This window comes from Myxocyprinus asiaticus, chromosome 5 (assembly GCF_019703515.2).
Source record: "Myxocyprinus asiaticus isolate MX2 ecotype Aquarium Trade chromosome 5, UBuf_Myxa_2, whole genome shotgun sequence".
Taxonomy (NCBI): domain Eukaryota; kingdom Metazoa; phylum Chordata; class Actinopteri; order Cypriniformes; family Catostomidae; genus Myxocyprinus; species Myxocyprinus asiaticus.
In genome coordinates this window covers 52,551,810-52,578,408 of record NC_059348.1, presented here as the reverse complement: position 1 = coordinate 52,578,408, position 26,599 = coordinate 52,551,810, and the positions used below count along the sequence as shown (strand labels likewise).

The 26,599-nt window shown below is 39.7% G+C and overlaps 1 protein-coding gene across 3 annotated transcripts in view; it reads right to left on the bottom strand.

The window, feature by feature from the left end:
* Nucleotides 1–26,599, bottom strand: part of LOC127440676 (CUGBP Elav-like family member 5) — a 224,955-nt gene that overhangs the window by 37,407 nt on the left and 160,949 nt on the right. For all 3 annotated transcript variants that reach the window (XM_051697413.1, XM_051697410.1, XM_051697412.1), the window contains exon 7: nucleotides 14,552–14,696. In XM_051697413.1, coding sequence (XP_051553373.1) covers nucleotides 14,552–14,696 — 145 coding nt within the window. The remainder of the gene's footprint in view (nucleotides 1–14,551; nucleotides 14,697–26,599) is intronic.

Genomic DNA, 26,599 nt, shown 5'->3' with positions numbered 1-26,599 from the left:
TCAGATTTTCTCTTCGGAGCCGAGCGGTTGCATTCAGTGCACTGAATTCAATTCAAACTCAGTTCTCTTCACCGTTCACCTAAATTGCTGGATTTACGGTGCATTTCAGCGGCTTCTCCCCCTCTGTACCCGTGGAGTCCAGAGAATGCCCCTGGGTGCTTCGGCAGAGCAAAAGAGTATATTCTTAAAGAGTATATTTTCTTTCTAAAAGAGCAGCACACACAGAAACATCTTTTTAAAGATGTCTTTCCGTTTGTGTGTTATTCCTGGTTGCGGTCGTTACCTCTCAGCTTCTGACGGCCATGATCGTTGGCTTACGTGTCTGGGCGCTGCCCACGCGGAGACATCGTTCATGGATGGGTCTTGTCCTCATTGCGAGAACATGACCATGGCAATGTTGCGGTCGCGGCTTGCATTCGTAAGAAAGCAAGCCACCCCAGCGGCTCCCCGCCTCGGTCCTTCTACCTACGGGTATGAGGCTGTGCCGGTTAGCATTGGGGGCGATTTGGGGACCTCAATGGGAACACATCCACCGGGTAAACCCCCACGGACCTACCATTACCCAGCACGCTCTCTTGCCCTGGTCGGGCTCTCGGATGAGACCGCCAGCTTGTCTCAAGGCGAGTTCGACCTCTTATTCAGAGCCCGGGAAGACGATGAGTTATCGAGCGCAGCATCAGAGAGCGGGCTCGTCCACTCTGACGCTGATGCCTCGGCCACTCTGACGCTGAGGCATGGTTCCTTGACGCCCCCATCTCCCAGGTTGGTCTATTTGGCGACACCGTCGAGGACTTTGCCCAGCGGTTCTCAGCGGTGAAGCAGCAGACGGAGGCCATTCATTACATCCTGCCCCGGTGCGGCTCAAGACCCCGCACCCCGTCTGCTCGTCACCAAGGGCATCCTCCTGCAGCAACAGCACCGGCTCTGCCGCAGCCCACCCCTGCGGCCCGGCCCCAGTGTGGAGCACACCGCAGGAAGCAGATGCCACCCGTCTCACGGCCGGCTGCCAAGAACCCTAGGAAGTCTTCGAAGCACCCCTGATATGGGCGACCCAGGGAAGAGGAGATCCACTTCTATGGAGCTGGTAGACAGACCACTCCATCCCCCAGCAGAGGGCCGGGAGGAGAATCTTTTGTTTCATTTTTCGCCACATGCCCAAGAGGCTGCGGTACCCAAAACTTCAACAAAAGAGTGGTTTCCTTGTTCTCTGGGTCACATGTCAGGTGTGCACGACAGTCGTCACGACCACCGTCCACCATCCCATTTCAGCAGGTTTAGTGCTCCAGCGGCGGATCCCCCATCCCTGCGCGCCTAGCTGTGGCACAAACACGCCCACATTGGGTTGGCTCCTACGAACTGCAGGGACAATGTTCCTCCTCCCCCTCCTCGACCAATCTTATGGAGGGTATCAGGAGCCAGGTAAGTGCTTCAATGTCCCTGGACTCAGCACGGCCACGGGGCTCGAGCCCCCACAATGTGGCGCCTCAGGCTCTGCCCCGGCGCGAGGCCCCACCCGCCGGTACATCTGACTTGATTATCCCCTTGGTCCCCCTCGCCCGGAGATTGGATGCGTGGCTAGCGCTTTCCGACCTGTCGCGATGGCTGACCCGGACTGTCCGACTCGGCTACGCGATTCAGTTCGCCAGGCGCCCGCCCAGGTTCAGCGGTGTCCGCTTGACCTCGGTGAAGGGCGAGAGCACTGATATCTTGTGTGCGGAGATTGCGACCCTTCTGCGCAAGGACGTGATAGAGCCTGTCCCTCCAGCCGAGATGAAGAAAGGGTTTTACAGCCCTTACTTCATCGTACCGAAGAAAGGCAGTGGGTTGCAGCCAATCTTGGACCTGCGAGTTCCGAACCGGGCCTTGCACAGACTCCCGTTCAAGATGCTGATGCAAAAACGCATTTTAGCAAGCGTCCGGCATCAAGATTGGTTCGCGGCAGTGGACCTGAAGGATGCGTACTTCCACGTCTCGGTTTTACCTTAAGAGTGTAGCGGCCTCCTGGGCCCTGACCAGTGGCGTCTCTTTGGCAGACATCTGCAGAGCAGCGGGCTGGGCGACACCCAACACCTTTTTGAGGTTCTGTAATCTTCAGGTTGAGCCAGTTTTTTCCCGTGTGTTGTCAGGTCCGAACAGATAAGTTCCGGGACAGCTGGCCGGGTGTACCGCTTACGTATAGCGCCTTTCCCCTCCCATGAGGTGAAGACATGCACCTTTGGCTCCCAGTCGTGTTCACACGTGATCCCTGGATGACTTTCCTCCTTAGCCCTGTGGCAGGCGAGTTTGCGGAGAAACTTGCTGCCGGCCCAGTACATGTGCTAACTAAGCCTTGTACTGGTGCTAAATCATTTCCCTGTCGGTAAACTGTGTCTTCCCGGTCACCATGCTTGTAGAAACTCCTCCCCCCTCGGGTAGGACCTACCATGTGACTTCTCCACATGACATACTTCTGACAAGACTCGGTAAGACCATGTGACGTATTTCCACTCTAAATAACCCCCCTTCTCTGGGCGGGGTGTGGTCTCCGTGGTGTCTTCCCCTTGGGAGTGACACCCCCCCCGACGTAGACATTTATGGCCCCCAGTCAACAAATTCCACTCTTTTTGGGGAGAAAAAAAGAGGAAAAGAGGCCACGGCTGAGCTAGCCTGTCCCTATTTGTTGGGCTGTCGACTTGTTCCCGAAGGACCATTCAACGCTCATAAGAGCGTTGGGGGAGGTTACGTGACGGCCTGGTGCGCCGGCTACGAGGCACACAGCGGTCTGCCCGTCTCGCACCGCCAGTCCACGTAACACAGTTCAGCTAGTTGTGGCATTTTGTATAGGGACACCTAGTGTCACTACATCGACAACGTCGAATGAGTGACAGATAGGGAATGTCCTGGTTACTTTCGTAACCTCCGTTCCCTGATGAAGGGAACAAGACGTTGTGTCCCTCTTGCCACAACGTTGAACTACCCGCTGAAATGGACGGGACCTTGTCTCGGCTCCTCAGCACAAAACCTGAATGAGTGGTTGCATACCAGCTCCTTTTATACCCGTATGTCCGGGGCAGTGGCATGCAAATTTCACTTGCCAATTCCCATTGGCCTTTTTACAAAAAGCAGAGGTGTTCGGGGCTCCCAAGACTGACCCCAGTGTCACTACATCGATACAACGTCTCGTTCCCTCCATCAGGGAACAGAGGTTACGAAAGTAACCAGGATGTTTTAACCCCTAAATGACCCTTTATATTTGTTTTAAATAGCTTTTTACATTTGTCAATAAAAAATGTGAGCAAATTTTTTTATCATATTCAGATATCTGGGTGACATTAAACGCTTTTTTCATTGTACATTCAAGTGGTAGCAAGCCTGTTAATTAATGCATAATGCAGTTTGTTCCCTTTTGTAAATACATACATGTAATGTTGTATGTTTGTATGTATGTTTCCTGTAGGAATCAGGCCTCCTAAGAAAACCTGGATATGCCTGACAGTTTTTCTAGCAACCAATATACTTTGCCTTGGTATGCATCCCGTAAAGCAATGTTTAAGTTTAAACTTTATTAACACACAATGGGGTCCAAAAGGTGATTGGATAATGTTCCAAAGAGCATCTTGTGTGCTTCAATGGTAGCAAAGAAATCTGACCACCTGTACAAAGGAGTTAACATGACCAATGTCACAAATTTGCTTACATTTGATTAGTGACATAGAAATAGTGCAGAAATATTTTGTCTTTATTTGACGTCATTATGTTTCTTTGTTTAAATTTTTCAAAATCCTAAAACGTTTAGTTTATTTCCAAGATTAAATTAGATTTTGAACTTTGGACTTAGTACTTTTGAACCCCACTGTACATAAGCAGTCCTGTATATTGACTCAAAAGTAACTGTTTGATTACTTTTTTATTTTAATGCTTTTAAAACTGTTCACTGTGGCTCTTCCAATTGCGCATATCGCAATAGGTGCGTAGCATAAATCTACTTTCCCAACAGTTGTTCATTAGCTATTACCTTTATAATTAAAGTAAATAAAACAAATAAACAAATAAACTGCTGTTATGCTGTCCACCAATGCAGGTGCAGTATATCTGAAAGAATGTCCGCAGCAACATTACATCCCGGTGTATGTGCTTGTGTGTGGCGTGTTCGGTGTGTTTCTCTCCCTGCTGGCCTGTCTGCCCTGCTCTAGGAAGTCAAAGGATGGAGGAAATGCTAAACTGAACCGTGTCTGCTGTGACTGGAACTGTCTGGTTTCTACTTTCTTGTTCTGCTGGATTATCTGTGGTGAGAAAGGGCCGCTAGAGTTTCGCTAATATTTAACAATGCCATATTTGTTTTAAAGGGAAATTTGTGCTTTGTGTCAATAAAAATTTTCAGTCCAAATTAGTCCAGCCTTATTGTTTTTGTTATTTAAAGTCCTTTTCATTTTGCACTTTTGTTTAGGTTGAGTTTAAAATAATTGAGTCAGGGCTGGATGTTTATAACAAAACTTTACTGTTTAGAAACCACTTATTTAACCCTCATGCACTGTTCAGTCATTTTTTACTGAAATCAGTTTTGTTTTGTTTTCCATAATCTGACAGGTACGAGGCTAGGTGACTTTTCCTCCTGTCTAAGTGGTAGAAAAAAAGGTTACACTTGTACTGTTCCCGGTCAAAAGTGACCGCCATAGGAAATGAATGGAAAACGTTAAAAATCAGAGATTTTGTTTCATTATTTATTATATAAAATCTGGAAAAACAGCCACAATGCAGAAAAAACACACACAGTCATGAAGGGGTGAGCCTACCAAACATCAAGAGTGCAAAACACACACACACAGACACACGTTGGTGCGACTATCCTTATGAGGACTTTCTATAGACATAATGATCTTTATACTGTACGAGCTATATATTCTATCCCCTAACCCTAACCCTACCCCTAAACTTAACCCTCACAAAAAACGTTCTGCATTTTTACATTTTCAAAAAACATTGTTTAGTATGATTTTTAAGCGATTTGAAGTTTGTAACCTAAAAAAATGTCCTCGTCTACCACCCAAATCTGTATACACACACACACTTTGAATGAATGCTAGTCTGTTTTCTTGGTAACGTTTCTTAACTTACAGTGAATAATGTAATCTAACATTAAATATCATTATTAAAGCTGAAATATGTAATTTTTTTTATCCCAGCACAAGTAAGCCTTCTGTAGATTGTTTAGAAGTTTAAAAATTGATGAAATCGCAGAGAAATTTCCAGACAATACAAAATTATGAGAGAGAGAGAGAGAAATACCATCATTTCTACTATATATTTGTGCAGTATACAGTGTGTGTAGTAGACTTTGAAGGGTGTGTGACGGTCTCTCATAGTAATGCTCTCTTTTCTGTCAAATCTACAAAGAGCTTTTGAGTAGAAGCTAAATCAAATATATTGTGTATTTCTGTGCTGTCCAGTCATGTGTAACACACTTGTTCTCTGCTGGAAGATCAAGCTTAAAACAGCTTGGTAGCTGGTATCTAGCTGGTCCACACTGGTTTAGGTGGTTAACCAGTGGGGCTAAAAGCCAGTTGACATCTCGTTGAACTTCTAGACCATCTTGGTCAAGGACCCTTTGTAGAATAAATAAATAAATAAATATTAAATGCACAAGATGTGTTGCCACTAGCTTTAGCGCGTTAGCCATCCTCAGTTCAACACTTGTACCTTAAACAATATAGGCTACATATTTACACAGCAAGGTGCTGTCTTCACGGAAGTTTAACTAGTTGCTACATTCTCCATTATTTACAATTGTTTTGTCAGACCACCAACGCAGCCAGGTTACTCTGTCCCTTCCGCTATGTACGGCAAGCCGCGAGCTCTGAGTGTATGAAGTGTCCAACATTCCACACTCTGTTTTAACGGTTGAAGAAGTGCATCACCTGTTACTCGTAGTACACTTCTTTTTGTTGCATTTTTAGTATTAACATACTATTTGCAGTACTTCCATTCTAAAATGATGTAAAATAGTGCAGAAGTGTACAGTTTGGGATGCACCATCAGTCGAGGTTTCTTGCACAAAAAACAGCCATAATTAAATATTTCTTGACCACTGTGTTTGGTATATTACATGATCATCATACTCTTCCTTTCAAGGTTGGAAGTTCTTGGCCAGAATATGCAAAAGTATGGACCAGAAAATCTAACTGGACACTAATTTTGTGTTATAAAACTAGATAAGATATGCACAGAGTATAGTGTACTGTATATACAGCATTTGACTACAAGCTAAACATACAATGAGATTATTTACATATAATGATGCACAGAGGCACATCATGACAGAAGCCAAATATAGACTCTTTATGGAAGATGGATTCTGCACATCTATACGGTGTAAGAGACACTTTATGTGTGTGTGTGGGACAGAAGAGGCCCAGGAAAGCTTCTGTATCTTTTGCAGCGCTTTCTGGTGCATGTCCCATGATGCAATGATAAATTACACTGCTATGTCTACAACTGTCTGTTCCAGAGACTCCAAAGATTAAGTTCAGTGCACGCACGCACGCACGCACGCACGCACGCACGCACGCACGCACACACACACACACACACACACACAGACACTCTCTCTCTCTCTCTCTCTCTCTCTCTCTCTAATACCTAAAAGGGTCAGTGGGTGGTCAGAGTAAAATCAAATCAATAAACAGGGTGGGTGCTATACAAGTATATGTATATAGTATCCAGCAGGGTTCCCCAATTAGTTTTTATCAAAGGCCAAATTCTGTTAACAATACAAAGTCAAGGGCCACGGCCGTCGATGTAGACAAATGTTTTGTGCTGCTGCTATTATTACTGTTGTTGTTTTTATTATTAAAAGAGTCATGCATAAATATTCATCTTTTTTTAATTAGTTCTTTTTCTCAGTATTAGTAGCCTGTTTTATATATTCAAACAATTATGAACATTTTGTTTGTATAGAGATACACAAAACTACACAACTTTGCCTGCTTTAATGAACAATCTAGATCTCCATGTCCTCCATGCGAGTCAGCTGTTCCCGCTCATCTCCAAACAGGATCTCCTGGACTTTCCCTAATTGCAGGTTCAATTATTAGACCTATTAGCATTAATATTGTTATTGTTCTTAAGGATAATATAACAAAGTATTGTAATAACATTTGTCTCTCGCGGGCCGGATGTGGCCCGTGGGCCGCCTATTGAGGAACCCAGGTATACAGTATATGGTGTTGCTGTGTAGATACGTGTGTTTGTGTGTGTGTTCACACATTATCTAAAATGGTCAGTGATAAGAAAAGAGTGTACTATTACACATTCTCTCCAGCGGTCCCAAAGAGTCACTATGTACACACCCCAAAATATTGCAAGCCATTTTGTCATTTCACTAGTTAAAATGACCGTGCTTCCAGGTTCTTTCGAGCAGCAGATTGCAATGGGGGAAATAGGCAGCGCTGCAGTTTTAATAATCTTTTAAACTTTGGGGGCCTGGGTAGCTCAGTGAGTACTGATGCTGACTACCACCCCTGGAGTCGTGAGTTCGAATACAGGGCGTGCTGAGTGACTCCAGCCAGGTCTCCTAAGCAACCAAATTGGCCCGGTTGCTAGGGAGGGTAGAGTCACATGGGGTAACCTCCTTGTGGTCACTATAATATGGTTCTTGCTCTCGGTGGGGCGCGTGGTGAGTTGTGCATGGATGCCGCGAAGAATAGCATGGGCCTCCACAAGCGCTACGTCTCCACGGTAACGCGCTCAACAAGCCACTTGATAAGATGCACAGATTGACGGTCTCAGACGCGGAGGCAACTGAGATTCATCCTCCACCACCCGGACTGAGGCTAGTCACTACGCCACCACGAGGACTTACATTGGAAATTGAGCATTTCAAATTGGGGAAATTTTTTTTTTTAATCTTTAAAGTTTTATAGAATGTAATAATGTCTGTTAATGTTAATAAAAGTTATTATAAAGGAATATCTATGGTTTATAGTGAAAAAATTAATTCTGAATTATCGGCAAAACAAGTTTAAACGTGGTTCAATGAGCCTGTATGATTATGTTGGACATGTAACAGGTTGATGAATACACATCCTCACACATTTAACACACTTCTAAAGCCTAAGAATTTGTGTACTTAGAAATTAAAACTACCATCAGACATACAATATTTGTCTTAACTGCTTAAATTATTAACCCACATATAATAAATAATATTTTACTTCAATATGATCCTACTCCATATTAAAACTTTACAGTCATTTTTGATAGAACAATATTATTTACTGGATTCAAAATAAATAAAAATAAATTATTTTCACAGTATGACATTATTTTTATTCACTAATCCTTTCTGAAACAGTAGTCCATGCACAGCGGTGGTGGAGATGGGTCCCGTTCCTCCAGTTACATCTGGTCATATAAGATCATCATTAGATTATATCTGACCTCATATCTGTCACCCTGACAACACTGGAAATTAAAAACAGCCATTTGCCGCTGGATTTTGCATGATATTTTTCAATAAAAAAGTTAATATCCACCATCAGCTGCTGCAGGTCAATTGTGTCTAATAGAGTAGATGCGATAACAGTGACGGTGACCCGTGAAATATCATCATTTATGTAAAATCCTGAGTTTTTCCTGATGCAAAGATCTGGTGGAAATTTGAAGAAGCACTAATCTCCAAAAATCCGTGGAAAACAGGGTGTTTCAAGCCCACAAACAGCAATTTTTGGGCAGTTTCAGCGCAATTTGAGTGAAGTGCCCATAGACAGCAGTTCTTTTCTGGGCTACCAAAAGAACCCGGAAGTGGCTGTTTCAGTTTTAGTATATATAAATAAAAGAGAAATTCAATTTTACAAGTTTGTTGCCATGACACCGCAAACCCTACAACACTACAACCCTAAAATGACAGTGAAAACGATTATTTAAACAACTTTACAGCTCAAATAATATGTGAGTTTTAACAGAAGAATTAATTTATAGGATTTGATACAATTAAATTATTACCATCACATTTCTGCCTTTGAACCCTTCAAAAATGGGCCCCATTGACTTCCATTGTAAGTGCCTCTCTGTAACATTGATTTTAGCTTTTTTAAAGTAAATGCGGGCTGATTCAATATACATTTTTGAGATCAATATTATGCCACAAAAACTGTTGATTGAGCTTAACATGTTTTGAACTGGTAATATTCCATGAATTATATTTCAATTGATTGATATCTGAAATTTGAAATTAAGATATCTGAAATACCAAATCTAACATGTTGAAATAAATGTACAGATGAACATGAAATTGTGTACTAGTTGTAATTCAGTTGCTGATATCTGGAATGGACATTTGCATTAATAACAAAACAGTGTTTGACTACAGTGACGGCAAAAGCCCTTGGCACAAACTGCTACATGGCAAGCGTGAATGAGAATTTAATCTAAGGTGGAGGGGAACTTCTTCCTCAAAACAAACCTATGGTATAGCTTCAGAAGACTTGGAATAAAGCACACAAATCATATCTATTTTATAGTGCTTCTTTGGAGCCTGACGGCCCCTGGCCACTGTATACTTTCATTGGATGGAAAACAAACAGCTTGAACATTTTACAGAATATCGCTTTTTGTGTTCTGCATAAGAATGTAATATGGGTAAACAGCAGCCGTGTTTGTCAGGGGGCCGTGACCCAAGGCACATTTCCATGAAGCATCAGAGTGCACTGCTCTAAGATCAACTTCCTGCTGGTCGCATCATTAGTTTCATTAAGATATTAAATGCAAACTCTGATCCCAGAACAGCTCTGAGTAAAGGTCATCCACTCTGCAGATGAAAGCATCTGTTCTGTGTGTGCTCAGAGGTGTTCGACCGGGAGATGATTACGGCTGTCAGTCAAAAGCCTGGCATTTCAGACAGCGTACAATTACACAAGACTCAAATGGATTACAAAACTTGGGGGAATAAGGCCTTTGAAAATTTTTGAAAATGTGCCTTGAGCCGTTTGGGTTATGTATTAGAAGAAAGAACAGATCAATGTTTACATAATTAAACAATCACATAAAATAAGCCTTTTAAGTGGTACTTGTTAGTGCAAGCATCGCTATTACTATTGCTCAGACTGATTTGAGGGATTTGTACAAACTTATATCCCTAAGTATTACATTTTGATGCGTAACTCTTCCAACACTGTTTGTGCTACATACATGAATGACACCTCAAAACATGTGGCTTGCTGAGGAGAGGGGTGTTAATACTTTTCAAATGATCAGACCTTGCCTGGTGGAACGACAAAGAGGGTGAAATATCCCATTGATTTACATTGAAAGAGGGTCTCTAGTCAAATCTTCAGACTTGGGGGGGGAGCTCTTTTGACTTGGGCCAGTAAGTGAACACCTTACATCCACCAGGGACACCCTAGCAACCACATAACATCATACTTACAACTACACAGAACAATTTAGCAACCGTAAAGCAACACCCTGGCACTGTGGCGTTGAGTTTAGGAATGCAAAAATGCCAAAATCTAGTTTAGCATCTTCTTATTTTCCCAGAAGCTCACTTATAATGTTAGTCAATGTTTATTGCAACAAAAGCACCTGTAATGTAGTCTTCATGCCCATTTTACACCCTTCTTAAAAAAACAAAAACACAAAAAACAGGCTGTTTTTGGTACTGTACCTTTAAGAAGTCTATGCAACTAACCAGATTGGCTAACCTTTTAACATGTTAATTATGTGTGTAATCATTTTTACTTTTTTGCTGTCTGGTGTAATAGCACGCAACAGTCTGGTTCCGGAAGTCTGGTTCCATTTAATTTCTTTTACATAGGGAAATTGTTTTTTTAACGATGACTTACAGTATAAACCTTTAAAGAGAGACCTACTTTGAGCTCCAAGGCTGTTAATTGATGGCATTTGCTTCTGTTGTAGCCATCAGTCTGTGTTATTTCAACTTCATTTTTTAAAAATCGTGTTAAATAGCAGAATTCCTGGTGAAGAACTACACTACCCATGATCCCGAAGGGAAATGATCCACTAATCAGAGAATTGCGTCAAACAAACAATGGCAATAGAGCCCTGCAAAACTACTTTTATCTTTTTATATATCTCCATAATTTGCAATATACTTTACAGTTGTGCTCAAAAGTTTGCATACCCTGGCAGAAATTGTGAAATTTTGGCATTGATTTTGAAAATATGACTGCAAAAAAACTTCTTTTTTTTAAGGATAGTGATCATATGAAGCCATTTATTATCACATAGTTGTTTGGCTCCTTTTTAAATCATAATGTTAACAGAAATCACCCAAATGGCTCTGATCAAAAGTTTACATATTCTTGAATGTTTGGCCTTGTTACAGGCACACAAGGTGACACACACAGGTTTAAATGGCAATTAAAGGTTAATTTCCCAGACCTGTGGCTTTTTAAATTGCAATTTTTAAATTAGTGTCTGTGTATAAATAGTCAATGAGTTTGTTAGCTCTCACGTGGATGCACTGAGCAGGCTAGATACTGAGACATGGGGAGCAGAAAAGAACTGTCAAAAGACCTGTGTAACAAGGAAATGGAATTTATAAAGATGGAAAAGGATATAAAAAGATATCCAAAGCCTTGAAAATGCCAGTCAGTACTGTTCAATCACTTATTAAGAAGTGGAAAATTCAGGGATCTCTTGATACCAAGCCAAGGTTAGGTAGACCAAGAAAGATTTCAGCAACAACTGCCAGAAGAATTGTTCGGGATACAAAGAAAAACCCACAGGTAACCTCAGGAGAAATACAGGCTGCTCTGGAAAAAGACGGTGTGGTTGTTTCAAGGAGCACAATACGATGATACTTGAACAAAAATGAGCTGCATGGTCGAGTTGCCAGAAAGAAGCCTTTACTGTGCCAATGCCACAAAAAAGCCCAGTTACAATATGCCCGACAACACCTTGACATGCCTCACAGCTTCTGGCACACTGTAATTTGGAGTGACGAGACCAAAATAGAGCTTTATGGTCACAACCATAAGCGCTATGTTTAGAGAGGGGTCAACAAGGCCTATAGTGAAAAGAATACCATCCCCACTGTGAAGCATGGTGGTGGCTCACTGATGTTTTGGGGGTGTGTGAGCTCTAAAGGCACGGGGAATCTTGTGAAAATTGATGGCAAGATGAATGCAGCATGTTATCAGAAAATACTGGCAGACAATTTGCATTCTTCTGCACGAAAGCTGCGCATGGGACGCTCTTGGACTTTCCAGCACGAAAATTACCCTAAGCACAAGGCCAAGTTGACCCTCCAGTGGTTACAGCAGAAAAAGGTGAAGGTTCTGGAGTGGCCATCACAGTCTCCTGACCTTAATATCATCGAGCCACTCTGGGGAGATCTCAAACGTGCGGTTCATGCAAGACGACCAAAGACTTTGCATGACCTGGAGACATTTTGCCAAGACGAATGGGCAGCTATACCACCTGCAAGAATTTGGGGCCTCATAGACAACTATTACAAAAGACTGCATGCTGTCATTGATGCTAAAGGGGGCAATACACAGTATTAAGAACTAAGGGTATGCAGACTTTTGAACAGGGGTCATTTCATTTTTGTCTTTGTTGCCATGTTTTGTTTTATGATTGTGCCATTCTGTTATAACCTACAGTTGAATATGAATCCCATAAGAAATAAAAGAAATGTGTTTTGCCTGCTCACTCATGTTTTCTTTAAAAATGGTACATATATTACCAATTCTCCAAGGGTATGCAAACTTTTCAGCACAACTGTAAATATATTGATTCTATACTTATAATCAACAACTTTGAATCCGTAGTTGTATAATTTTCCATTGTTTTTATTTCGAACACGTCAAATCGCAATGCTTCATGGGATTGTAGTTCATTCCCTCATTAAAGATGTTAAGTACACAGTCTTTGTCTTTCTGTCCAATGTTCAAATATTTTTTTGCTTCAATTCAAAGTTTGTAATGTTTTGATTCACCTCGGAGCTTGTTTGTTTGGTTCATGGCTTAGAATGCTTTTATGAAGGATTTTACGAAATCCCTATAAAAAAAATTATTATGTAAAAAGTACTTCTGGAACCAAAATGGCTGTAGTGCTCTATAGAGTTTGCGCTGCCCCATCTCGCATTACATTGTATAGCTGTATTTATTTATTTATTAGCATTCAAACAACCTCTACAGTATAGTAACTTTAAACACATCTAAAGTTTGCTTCTAAATAAGGGCCAGAGAATGAATGTTAAAATGCTTCTCATATTCTAGAGCTTGTTTCCTCGTGGGACCCAGTGGATATCCTGTGTCCCTCTTATTAAACGTCTGCTAAGAAGAGCGAGACCCTGCGGCAGTGTTTGTGTGTGTGCAGTATCAGCAGTCAGCATCTGAAATGCATCCGTGAGATGTGGTTCACATTCAGCTCATCGATTAACACGGATCAATAGAAATCTCTACAGTATTCCAGTCCAAGACATTGATCAGGTGATGAGTGAAAGTTTGGAGTGAAAGCTGATATTCAGCGTGAGTTGTGGTTTGATACACAAACAGAGCGTAAATCAGTGATACTTACTGCCAGTAAACCGTCCTAACAGAACACACTGCAAAAAGTATTTGTTTCATGTTTTATCTTCTCTTAAAAAAAGATATTTTTATTTGAGAAGCAAAATGATGTTATGTCTTGTTTTGAAATCTTTAAAATTACGATTTTCTTTCAAATTCAAATTCTAAATTTAGAGAGGTTTATGATTACAACAAGAACAGGACTATATTTACAAATGGGGTAAGAAAACTGAACTTGTTTTGCCTTTAAATTAAGTCTATTTTTCTTTGTCGCGTAAAACCAATGGCGTAATTTTTACAAAAAACAAAACAAACGTATCGCGGCAGTTCAGAGGTGAAATGACCACTGTGTGGCGCTAAAGGCAAATAAAATTTTCTCCCAAACAGATGAGGTTTTTAAAGTTAATGGTCTATCGGGTTTTAAATAAACAAAACCTGCCTCCCTAAACCTAACCGATAGTGCCATAAAAGCAAATATGATATGAAAACACGATTGCCAAAGTAACCGCGTTATTTTGTGGTGCTTCTATGACACTTTCGGCTCATGTGTTGACTCGCGTGCTCTTCAGGACTCATACCTCGGTCCTTCGCATTCATTGCAAGTGCAACACTCTATCAGTTGAGCTACTGCGCAATTTGATCAAACTTGAACAAGCTTGAAAATGTCGATGAAAAGTTAAAATGTATCATGTGCTATAGTAAAAGTGTTTTGATGTCATAAGATAGCATTGTGTGAGGAACACAATCATTTCACCAGGAAACTGCTGCGTTATGTACAACGAGCCACGGAAAAATCTTTCTGCAAAAATGTAGGTATAGTAACAGGATTCTACAAGACCAGATTGAAATTTTGTTAGATTTCTCTTAAAACAAGACTGGCTTCTCAAGTAAATGTATCTTGTTTGAAGGATGTTTTTTGGGGGGGCATGTTAGAATCTCCCCGGACATTGCAATCTTCATTTTGGTGAACACACGCTCAGTACTGTATTTCAAGCGTTAAAACGGCAGTCATTTGATTTATAGACGTGTATCAGACTCACCTGAAACAGGCGTCATGGGGGTGGGTGGCAAACCACTCATGTTGAGCGCCCCCACCTGGTGAATCTGTGTCGCGGGAAATGCCACACTGGGTGCCAAATAACCTCCGTGAGATGCAGCCATAATCGCTGCCTGCTGCTGCATCAACTATAACAGAGAGAGAGAGAGAGAGAGAGAGCGAGAGAGAGAGAGAGAGAGAGAGATAGACAGACAGAGAGAGAGAGAGAGAGAGAGAGAGACAGACAGACAGAGAGAGAGAAAACATTTATTGTAGAAAATATTTCAACATTATATGAATACACAAACTACAAAAACAAACACTTAATTTGGTTTTATGTTAAGTTAAAGATCCTGGTAGCTGATGGTAATACCAAAGTACTTTGATGTATACTTCGATGGTATTGAATAATTACGATTTTCCCAACCATCTTGGGTTTATTGACATAGTACCTCAAGGTACTTCAACTTAGATATTAACATGGTGCATGTCCAAAAAAAAAAAAAAAGGAAAAAAAAGGTATTACCATGGTATCATGTCATAGTTGTAAGATGGTGGGCTATTATTTTATTGTTAGTGAGACCATATGACATTTAGAAGCATGTATTACATTTAAAAAACAAAACAAAAACAAATTTGCTTCTATCAAACGACGATGTTAAAATGAATAAACAAACACAAATGCACTCTAGCATAGATAATTACTGTAATCACGTCACTATAGCAACAACCATCTGAATTCACCCAACTGTGCAAAATAAGCCACCCTGCACATCAAACGCAATCTATGTTCTCTGTACAGTAATTAATATCTGCAATGTCTGATTTTTGATATGAGAGGTGAGTCATTGAAGATGACAGCTTTGTGTTTGGGGAACCAGTAACTACACACACCAACTGACTGCATCTCGACGTGGACAGAGTGTGTAATCTATACATGCGTCAATATTGACCATGTTTATCTATAAGATGAACCATTAGCATGTATTGTTAATGAGAGCGCTTTGTTTACAACATGCTGCTAAATGTTCAGATGGCAACATAGGTTTATAAACAATTCTTTCATATTAATAAGAATCATTAGCAAAATTGTGCTCACCCTGCAGTCTGTGTGGGTCCTAATGACCCAGTATAGTGATGGGGACACCACACTGTTAAAAAGGCAGCATCCTTTGGATGAGACGTTAAACCGAGGTCCTGACTCTCTGTGGTCATTAAAAATCCCAGGACCCTTCTCGAAAAGAGTAGGGGTGTGAACCTGGTCTCCTGAGCCAAATTCCCCCCATTGGCCCTTATCAATCATGGCCTCCTAATAATCCCCATCCCTGAATTGCCTCTATCACTCTACCCTCTCCTCTCCACCAATAGCTGGTGTGTGGTGAGCATACTGGCGCACTATGGCTGCCGTCGCATCATCCAGGTGGATGCTGCACACTGGTGGTGGTTAAGGAGATTCCCCGTTCACTGTGTGAAGCGCTTTGAGAGTAGTGTTCAGAAAAGCACTATATCGTTCATTCATTCATGATATTAAAGGAATATTCCGGGTTCAATACAAATTAAGCTCAATCGACAGCATTTGTAGCATAATGTTGGTTACCACAAAAATTAATTTAGACTCGTTTCTCTTTTTCTTTTAAAAAAGGCAAAAATCGAGGGAGGCACTAACAATGGAAGTGAATGGGGCCAATTTTTGGAGGGTTTAAACACAGAAAGGTGAAGCTTCTGTTAATTTCTTCTGTTAAAACTCATGTATTATGTGAGCTGTAAAGTTGTTTAAATCATCATTTTTAGTCATTTTAGGGTTTGTTGACATTACCATCGTCATGGCAACAGAGTTGTAAAATTGCCTATAACTTTGCACAGAAAAGGTTAGTAAGAGATTTGATCACACTAAAATCATGTTAACACCCATATTGTTTATGTCTTGTGGATATACTTTGAAAAAGTGAGTATTTTAACATTAAAAAAATTGGCCCCATTGACTTCCATTGTAAGTGCCTCACTGCAACCCAGATATTTGCTTTAATATTCCTTTAAAGATATATATTGGATAAAGTATTGATTTTTACAGAAAATAATGTAGACACACCTCAGTTTGTAAAAAAATAAAAAAAATAAATAAAATAAAATGATAGTGATGTACTTTTACATACAGTATATATTTAGGTTTTATATAATTTTGTTCAAATGCCTTTTATGTAGGCTATAGATTTTACTGTTTTAGCTTTGTCCCAGACATACACTTTCAATATTAAACTATGAAAATTCATTATAAAAATACAAAATATAACATGTTTAAAACTATGATAATCTGAAGTGTGAAACAAACATAAAACATTTCAATATTTTGTAGTGTGAAAATGTTTTCTATCAATTTTTCAAAACGTATGACTATCCCACAGGCGTCGTTTCTACCAAATGGGACAATTTTGCCCCTAAAGTAATTTACATTTTTTTTTTAGTAGACATATTAAATAAACTAGTGAAAACATTAAAAAGGTATTAACAAGACTTTATTTTAAGTCCTGAAGTCAAAGACACCATGAAACTTTTAGGACTATGTAAATATTATGGTACATCATGAAAGGGTGCATGTCATTTTAGCAAACCCTATAAAAATGTCCAAATGAATTTAATTCAACTGAACTGGCCAAATTCTCATGGTACCAAAACTCCAGTCACATCTGACACAAAAAGACAAGTGTAGAGAGCCTCTTCTGATATACTTGTTTACAGCGATTGACATGTGTGGGTGTGTGTGTGTTTGTGTATGCATCTGTGAATTTATTGAATGCTAATGCGTGCTGAACTCCCCAGGTGCTGTAAAGCAATCAACACTCCATCATGGGCCAATTACTCGTGTAGTGCCGCACAGCACGATGCAAAGCCCTCTGAAGACAGAAAGCAGGACAGCAAGTGTGTATTATGTGTGCACACTTACGTGTTGGGGGAAGGATTTGGGAAAATGTAAGTGTTTGGTGTACAAAGAAACTAGTATGTTAAAAGTCTTGTTTTCTCACACAGTCAAGATGTATATAGATACAGTGCATGCAGAAAGTATTCAGACCCCATCATTATTTTTTTCACATTTTGTTATGTTGCAGCCTTATGCTAAAATTCTTTAAATTATTATTTTTTTCACATCAATCTACACTCCATACCCCATAATGACAAAGAAAAAAACATTTTTTCTTTTTATAATTTTGCAAATTTATGCAAAAGAAAAACTGAAATATCACTTTGACACAAGCATTCACACCCCTAACTCAGTACTTAGTTGAAGCACCTTTGGCAGCGATTACAGCCTCAAGTATTTTTGGGTATGATGTGTCAAGCTTTGCACACCTGGATTTGGGGATTTTCAGCCATTGTTCTCTGCAGATCCTCTCAAGCTCTGTCAGGTTGGATGGGGACTGTCGGAGGACAGCCATTTTCAGGTCTCTCCAGAGATGTTCGATTGGGTTCAAGTCCGGGTTCTGGCTGGGCCACTCAAGGACATTCACAGAGTTGTCCATTAAGCCACACTTGCATTGCCTTGTCTGTGTGCTTAGAGTCATTGTCCTGTTGGAAGGTAAACCTTCCGGCCCAGTCTGAGGTCCTGAGTGCTCTGGACTAGGTTTTCATTATCATTTTCATTTCCTTCAACCCTGACCAGTCCCCCAGTCCCTGCTGCTGAAAAACACCTCCACAGCATGAAGCTACCACCACCATGCTTCACCGTTGGGATGGTATTGTGCAGGCGATGATCGGTTCCTGGTTTCCTCCAGATATGACGCTTGGAATTGAGGTCAAACAGTTCAGTCTCAAAATCTCAAATCTTGTTTCTCACAGTCTGAGAGCCCTTTAGGTGCTTTTTTGGAAAATTCCAAGCAGGCTTTCATGTGTTTTGCACTGAGGAGGGGCTTCCGTCTGGCCACTCTGCTATAAAGCCCAGATCGGTGGAGTGTTGCAGTGATGGTTGTCCTTCTGCAAGTTTCTCACATCTCCACACATGAACTCTGGAGCTCAACCAGAGTGACCATCGGGTTCTTGGTCACCTCTCTTACCAAGGCCCTTCTCCCCCGATTTCTCAGTTTGGCTGACAAAATTTTTGCAAATTAAAATTTACGTGCTGCGTTCTACATTTCGCCGCAGTTGCCTGGTAAAATGTATACTAGAGGTGCTAGAACAACTGTGCGTTTCATTCACTTAAAAATCATGGGTAAAACGGCTGATTATGACTTTATAAACACTTATTTTTCACACTATTATCCACACACTGCTATGTAATGATACCGTAACACTTTTACTCTAACACATCATTTGAAAAAACAATAAATTTTACTTTTACACACTTATTACACACTTATTCCAATGTGATTAGCTTCCGTGGTAGCTCACCTGATGAAGTGTTGGACTTTGAGACGAAAGTGTCATAGAAGTGACACAAAATTACGTGGTTGCTTCCAAAAAAATTGCTTTTCATGTCACATTTGTTTTTAGGACACTATCGGTTAGGTTTAGGCATTGGTTTAGGGTAAAGATATCTATTTTCTTCACCTCTCATTTGATTTTAGATGTAATAACAGACGTAATTTTGTTTTGAAAAAAATGTTGCCACACACACATAATTTTCATTTACAAGTACTGTCTTGTTAAATATTATATATATATATATATATATATATATTATGGCAACTCCCCATTAACCAATTCCTGTTTTTAACTGTAGCATTTTTACATTCTTTTACCGTTAAAATTACAGACATTTTTTACAGTGTCCGGTTCGCTTTCACAAGACAACATTTCAAAACAGACCAAAACTGTGTCACTAAAAGTCAAATGTGAGCAAACTGTCCCTGCCTTAGAGAACAAAAATAGCGCTGGATGAAGTGGAATATTTACCTCTAAACAACTGAAACCAACACTGCACCTTTTTGTTTGCCACTGAAGAAGAAAGTCTTTATTAAACTCAACTACTGCATGTGCAGCTTTTAAAAAATCTCTGTACTGCAGGTAAAGACATTCCCACCCTCACGAGTATCAAAACAGTACATGAAAAATAACATCATATAACCCATAATTTATAATTTCTTGACATTACATGTACCTTGTTAGTACTGTGGTATTCTTTGAACCTTGGAGTATAATGAAAATATAGTATTTGAATATGCTAATAAATCAGTACCAAGGTATTTATCAAAGTACCATGATATTATCATCCGATCAGATGCCACCATATTGTAGCTGCCTCTTTTTGTTGTTTTTGCTTTCTAATAAATAAGCATTAAATCAAATTGCAGCTGATTTCTTTCTTTCTTTTTTTTTTTTTTTTTTTTGTATTTCATATTTAAATTATATGAAGTAGCTTCTATGAAGCAAGGTGCTTTAGTCATGTAGCTTGTAGTGGACTTGACTTGACCTTCTCTGGTTACTGCTTGTCAGTTTTGGTTTAGCTGTTTCTTTCTGTAGAGTAATTAGTAACTTTTAGGCTTGCCCAACACTGAATAGATCTTACATAAGCAATTGTTGTGTTCATATATGCCTAAACGAACCGAACCAAGGGTTCCAAAACAAATGCTCCAAACGTGTCAGGTATGAAAACGCCCTAACAGTCTAGATCCAGGCCTGTGTCCAATCAAAAGCTCTCTAGAAAGACAAAAGCTGTGTCCCAAATGACACACTATACACTATGCACTTACAAAATATACTATGCACTCAGCCATGCAGTATATGAATTTTCAAAGTGTAGTATCATCCCAAATGGAACACGTAACGTTTTTTTTTACTACATGGAAGCATTCGCCATTTAAAAGCTGACGGAAGTGACGTTTCAAGCACACGTGATGTGTTGCTGCTAGCTTTAGCGCGTTAGCCAACCTCAGTTCAACACTTGCAGGGCTGTAACCACAATATACATTGAGGGAGACAAGTCCACCCCAATAATCAGGTATGGCCAGATTGTCCCCCCCCAATAATTGATATCATTGTTGCTGTTCTGCTGCAGTCCATTATGCACCGCTGTCTAATTGACTTTAAGTTGTTGCAGGAATAACATAATGGTTTAAAAAAAGTAAAATGTTTAGCTATTCAGTAATCTAACACTGCTCGTCAATGTCACATGAGATAGCCAATGAAACTGATGAAGGCAGGAGTCGTGGGACTCAAGTTTAAGAAGCTAAGTGGGAACCTTGTGGATTATTCCAGTGCCGCACATCCGCAAGCAGTTCATTTTAAGAGTGTTAGTGTCATGTAAGATGTAAGAATCTAACTAAACATGCAATATTTAATCACTATTTAATGATTTAAATGTTGTACCAACTGAAAGTAATTTCCAAGGGTGCAAACTATTATCCATTTTGTGAAATTTGCTGTTTTAATTGAAAATATGTCATGTACAGCACATGATTCGTATGTCATTCATAACTGCGAATGTGAAAACATTAATGGAGCAGTTTTCAGCATATCAGGCTTAAGACAAAGAGCGAACGTGTGAATATTGTAAAGGAATTGAATGAATGTGGTTGTCTGGCAGGCTTTTGAATTAGCTTTTTAGAAAATTCACTTGACATTGTCGAAGAAAATGATCCATAAAACACAAAGTAGAGAGCGTTATCACCATCAGATTAGAACTAGAACATTAGACCTGTGACTTGAGGCTTCAATTGAGTTTTTAGGTTGTTGCAAGGACAGTGTCATATATTTTTATGCAAATATTATGTACGGAATAATTGACTCCGGCCCGTTGAATTATTGCAAAATAATGCACACCCGAGATGCAATGGTCATGACGTGCTTGGGTGTGCATTATTTTGCAATAATTCAACAGTCCGTCTGTTTGTCTGGTGGTTACCACACCTTAATATATTGTTCAGGGTTTTATATCTCAAGACATTTTCTGGGTTTCGTCCCTAAAACTCTCTTGTGAGTGGAACTACTTTCTTCCACCACGGATTCAGCGTCTTGCTCTGGCTCAAGTCTTCGTTGCTAGTTCAAAAACGTCACTTTAGAACTAGCAATGGAGGATTGTGAGGCTTACGCTGCTTTACTGGAGCACTTACTGGAGTAACAAGTGTGTGAGTTTGTTTTTGAGGGATCAAAAGAGAGAAGCTCAGAAACTGAGAGAGTTCGCCTGTTGAATTACCTTTATTTGTTGCAGCTCTTGTCAGTAGTAACATCGCTTCAAAATCGCCAAGATGTACAGAAAGTTTAAGCACTTCTCAGCAGCAGTGAGTGTCGCCATATTTCTGTTGTAAACCTTAACAACTGTTTTCAACCCTACTGAGATGCAGGTGTGCGCTGACATGACTGCTCTATTTTGCGCTCTCGAGTAAGTGTGTGCGTAATGCTTAGAATGTATGTGTGTCCACGTGTGTGAGTGTGTAAAGAGAGGGAGAGGTGGAGCGTGAGGGTGTTTCCCACAGATATTTCAGTATTGATCACATGTATCTAGCTTTGATACAGCTCAAGCCTTCGTCACTTTAGAACTAGCAACGGAGGATGTGCTGCTTTTCGGCATTGGAGTAACAAGGTAGTGTGTGTGTGTGTGTGTGTGTGTGTGTGCGCGTGCGAGCGAGAGAGAGAGAGGGGGAGGGTTAGCGCGGTGCTTTCCATTATAGCTATGTGAGGCTGATTAGGGTGAAATACATTGAAACATAAAAAGTTTCACATATTAAAAGTTATTTCGGATAATAAGAAACTGTTGTATTGATCAAGTTGCAGGGGGTGCGGCTCTATTTGTTGGTCACGACATGAGTCTCAATGTGTGTGTGTGTGCGCATGCACGTGCGTATGTATGTATGTGAGCGTGTGTAAGTGCGAGGGAGACGAGGGAGCTTTTCAATCGAAACTGAAATAAATGTAGGACATTGTTTGACGTTCTTAACTGATTTACTTTAACCAATGTCTTTGTTTATATGGTTATTTTGCTGTGGTAGCACATACGGTGTTGTGTGTATGTGTGTGTGAGACGAGAGCGAAAGAGAGAGAGAGAGAAAGTGAGGGAGCCCAAGGATGCTTTTCAATCGAAATTGAAATAAATTTAGGATATTGTTTGATGTTCTTAACCGATTTACTTTAACCAATGTCTTTGTTTTAATTAGTTATTTTGTTATGGTAGCCTGTACGGCTCTTTGATATAACTGAAATAATTTGGCGAAGTGATATGGAACCGTTATTCGGTCAAGACCTGGAACTACTTCATAGCCGTGCGTTTACTTGAAAAATAATTGCACACCTTAGAACGTCCATCAACCAATCAGAATCAAGCATTCGTGATATAATAGGCAGTAATTAACAATCAATTTAAGATTTTCTAAATAATTTCTTTGTCTTTAATTAAATCTGAATTTTTCTACAGCATCTCCTTAGCGTCTTCTTTTTATAAGGGACCATTTTATTTTGAGTATGTCCTTGTCAGGTCTGTGCTCAAAAAATGATCCACCAGTTAAAGGAGTAGATCACCTAAAATGGAAAATGTACTTTTACACACTCATTTACTCACTCATTTATGTTGTTCAAAACCCATATGCTGCTACTTTTCTAGAACATAAATATAGATATTTTAAGCAGCTCTATTCCATAGAATAACTGTTTATAGTGAGCAGGAGCTGTCAAGCTTCAAATAGGATGACTATTGTAAAGCACTATTAAAGGTTCAGTATAAAGACATCAGTAGTTCATATGACTTGTGCACTATATTCCAAGCTTAAAACAGCTTTGTGTTGTGTGGACTACTTTTATGAAATGTCAATAATGTTTTTTTTTTCTTTGGACCTTGACAGCAGTGGTCAGTATGAACTGTTTTTGAAAAGAGCAGTCAATGACTCAATGAAGGACAACTTGAGAGCAGTAAATAATTTTGTGTATTTTCTTTTGCTAGCCAGCTGACACAGTCATGCCATTTTACAGAAACACCAGTGATGAAAAGAAATTCAAATTATATTCATCTTTTCTTTGGGACAGTACAAAAAAAAGAAAGAAAAGATGACTGAAACAGGCAAATTGCTAGCAATGCAGACACAGTGTTGGTCAAATTCACATTTGTAAGGTACTGTATCCATTGAAGTATTGCTAGCTGCTACAGGGGGGCAGGAATTAGCTGGTTAGCAGGTCCCCGTTAGCCCCTGCTGGTAGATGCTGGAACTACACCCTCTGGTGCTTAAAAGGAATAGTTCACCAAAAATGAAAATTTGCTGATAATTTACTCACCCTCAGGCCATCCAAGATGTATCTGAGTTTCTATCTTCATCAAAACAGAATTTAAGACTTTTAGGATTTCATTTCAGGCCTCCTCCTCTAAACAATGCAAGTGAATGTCCTCCATTTTTTGACAGTCCAAAATGCATATTTAGGGTGCATCAAAATAATCCACACGACTCCAGTCGACAAATAAAGTTCTTCTGAATGCAAACGATTGATTATTTTGAGAAACAAAACAATAGGTATTTTAGAGCTCCTTGTGTCAGACCAGCAGTGCAGCCAGGTAACTCCGCCCCTTCCGCTATGTACAGCAAGCCGCGTGCGCTGAGTGCATGAAGTGTCCAACATTCCACACTCCATTTTGATGGTTGAAAAAGTGCATCATCCAGGTACTTAAAGTAAATTTTCAGTCTAAACATACTACTCGCACTACTTACACTACAAAATGGCGTAGAATAGTGCAGCAGAATATAGTTTGCAACACACCTAAACTCCCTCCTCCTAATACTGCCTACCACTGATTAGCGTTAGGAAGTAGAGAATAATGGTTCATAGCTGTAATGAAAACTTAATTTCTGTTCTATTCTACTCTATTTTGTTTGGTTCTATTCTATTCTATTCTATTTTATTCTATTCTATATGAGTCTATTTCATATGATTTAGTTACAGTATATTCTACTTTGGTATACTCTATTCTATTCTATTTTATATGATTCTATTCCATACGGTTTAGTTACAGCATATTCTACTTTGGTCTATTCTATTCTATTCTGGTTTGTTTGGTTCTGTTCTATTCTACATGATTCTATTATATTTGGTTCAATTTCTTTGCATTTTATATGATTCTATTCTATTCTATATGATTGAGTTCTTTTGTTTTCAATACTATTCGGTTCCATTCTTTTCTATTCCATACAGTTTACTTCTATTCTGTTTTGGTCTGTTCTTTTTCTATTCAATTCAGTTATATTTCTATTCTATTCTATTCTGTTTAATTCTATTCTATTCTGGTTTGTTTGGTTCTATTCTATTCTATATGATTCTATTCTCTTTGGTTCTATTCTATTGCATTTTAAATGACTATATTCTAGTACATACAGTTTAGTTCTATTCTATTTTGGTCTGCTCTATTCTGTTCTATTCTGGTCTGTTTGGTTCTATTCTATTCACCATGATTCTATTCTGTTTAGTTCTATTCTATTCCATACGGTTTATTTCTATTCTATTCTGGTCTGTTTTGTTCTATTCTGTATTATTCTCCATTATTCTATTCTACATGATTCTATTCTATTCTATTTCAGACACCTTCTTTTGGAGCCCTGAGCTGAGTCGGAGTTGGTAATTTTTTCCCTTTTTTGAAAGTCTTCTGAAACCAAAGACACACTTTTCTACCAACTCAACACAAACCAGTACCAAAGAGACAAGATATTTCAGACAGTGTGGAAATCTTCCTAAAAAATTCTCATACTATTATGCAAATGAAGTTGGCAGATCGTATAATCTAAATACTTCCTGTGTGGGGGGAATTTAGCCGCCTGTGTGTTGCTGCTTTATCATAGTACAGTATGACCAACATGAATCCCTTATTCCATTTAGTGTGTGTATACATATACTGAATGTGTAGATGTATGTGTGTGTTTGTTGGTTCCCTTTAGGGCACTAAATTTCACTATTTAAGGCAATGTTTGAAGTGCTACTCATTCCCATTTAAATAATCCACAATCAATTTAAATTAGGACTGTTGCATTACAGAGCCTTAATCCTGCTGAGAGAATTGTGTTCTGCTGAGAGAATTGTGTTTATATCTGTGTGTGGTTTTATATGTCTCTATGTGGTCTATATAATACAGTTCAGGCTAGAAACATACTCTAGACATGTGCGCAAAAAGTACAAACACGCTGACGTGAATGCTTGGCTAACGCATCAGAAGCGTGCAGTCCCATTGTACATTGTGGTAACTAACCTCAATACTCACCAATAAAGCTGTTAAAGAGTTACTCTTACAATGTCTGTGCCATTAAACCTGAGTTATTATTCAGGTAGCTAGCTATAAACATGTCGACATTTTAACTAACTAATTTGCTCAGCAAGATAATTTTCAAACTGTTGCTCCACCATGACAGTAGTAGACCAGAAAGTGAAAACTGACTGCTGCTATAGTGCCCCTCATGGCAATGGCGAGAATACAACATGTACAAGCTTTGTGTTATAAATTTGACACATTTCGGAATGCAACGACGCATGAAACTGCGTCTGCATAGCAGCATAGGGAAGGCTCAGGAAACTGACAAGTCGTCTACCAGCCGACTTGTCGATTAATTGTTTGACTAGCGTATTTACACTTTATAGAATTTTTGTTTTTGCTTTAATATTATTAGCAGATTCTCTATGTAGACATGCAGATGGATGTCTTCGCACTGCATTGCGTCTTGCGTTTTTTTTTTTTTTTTTGCACCATGTTCTGTTTTTAGAATGCAGTGTCAAGTATAAGATTGTTCATCGTGTTTCAACTCCTGCATTATGTTGCATTCCATCTGGCTGTTTTTGAATGCGAAATCAGTGTGTAGTGGACATGAACTTAACACCAACTAGTCGACCAGTCATTCAGACAACCCACAGAGTGTTCATTTACATTTGCACCCAATCAAGTACTTCCGTGTTGTGTTTCAAGCATTAGTAATTTGTGTGTATGTTTCAGGTTGTGTGTGTGTTTATACATGTTGTTGTACTGACTGTGTACAGGACACAAACAGGTGGATGATGGGTTACCTGGGGGTTTCCTTTCTGTTTGTTCCATGTTTAGATGTTGCAGAAGGAATCGCACACAGATAGCACAGTATGTTCACACGGAAACACACACAAATAGGATAAA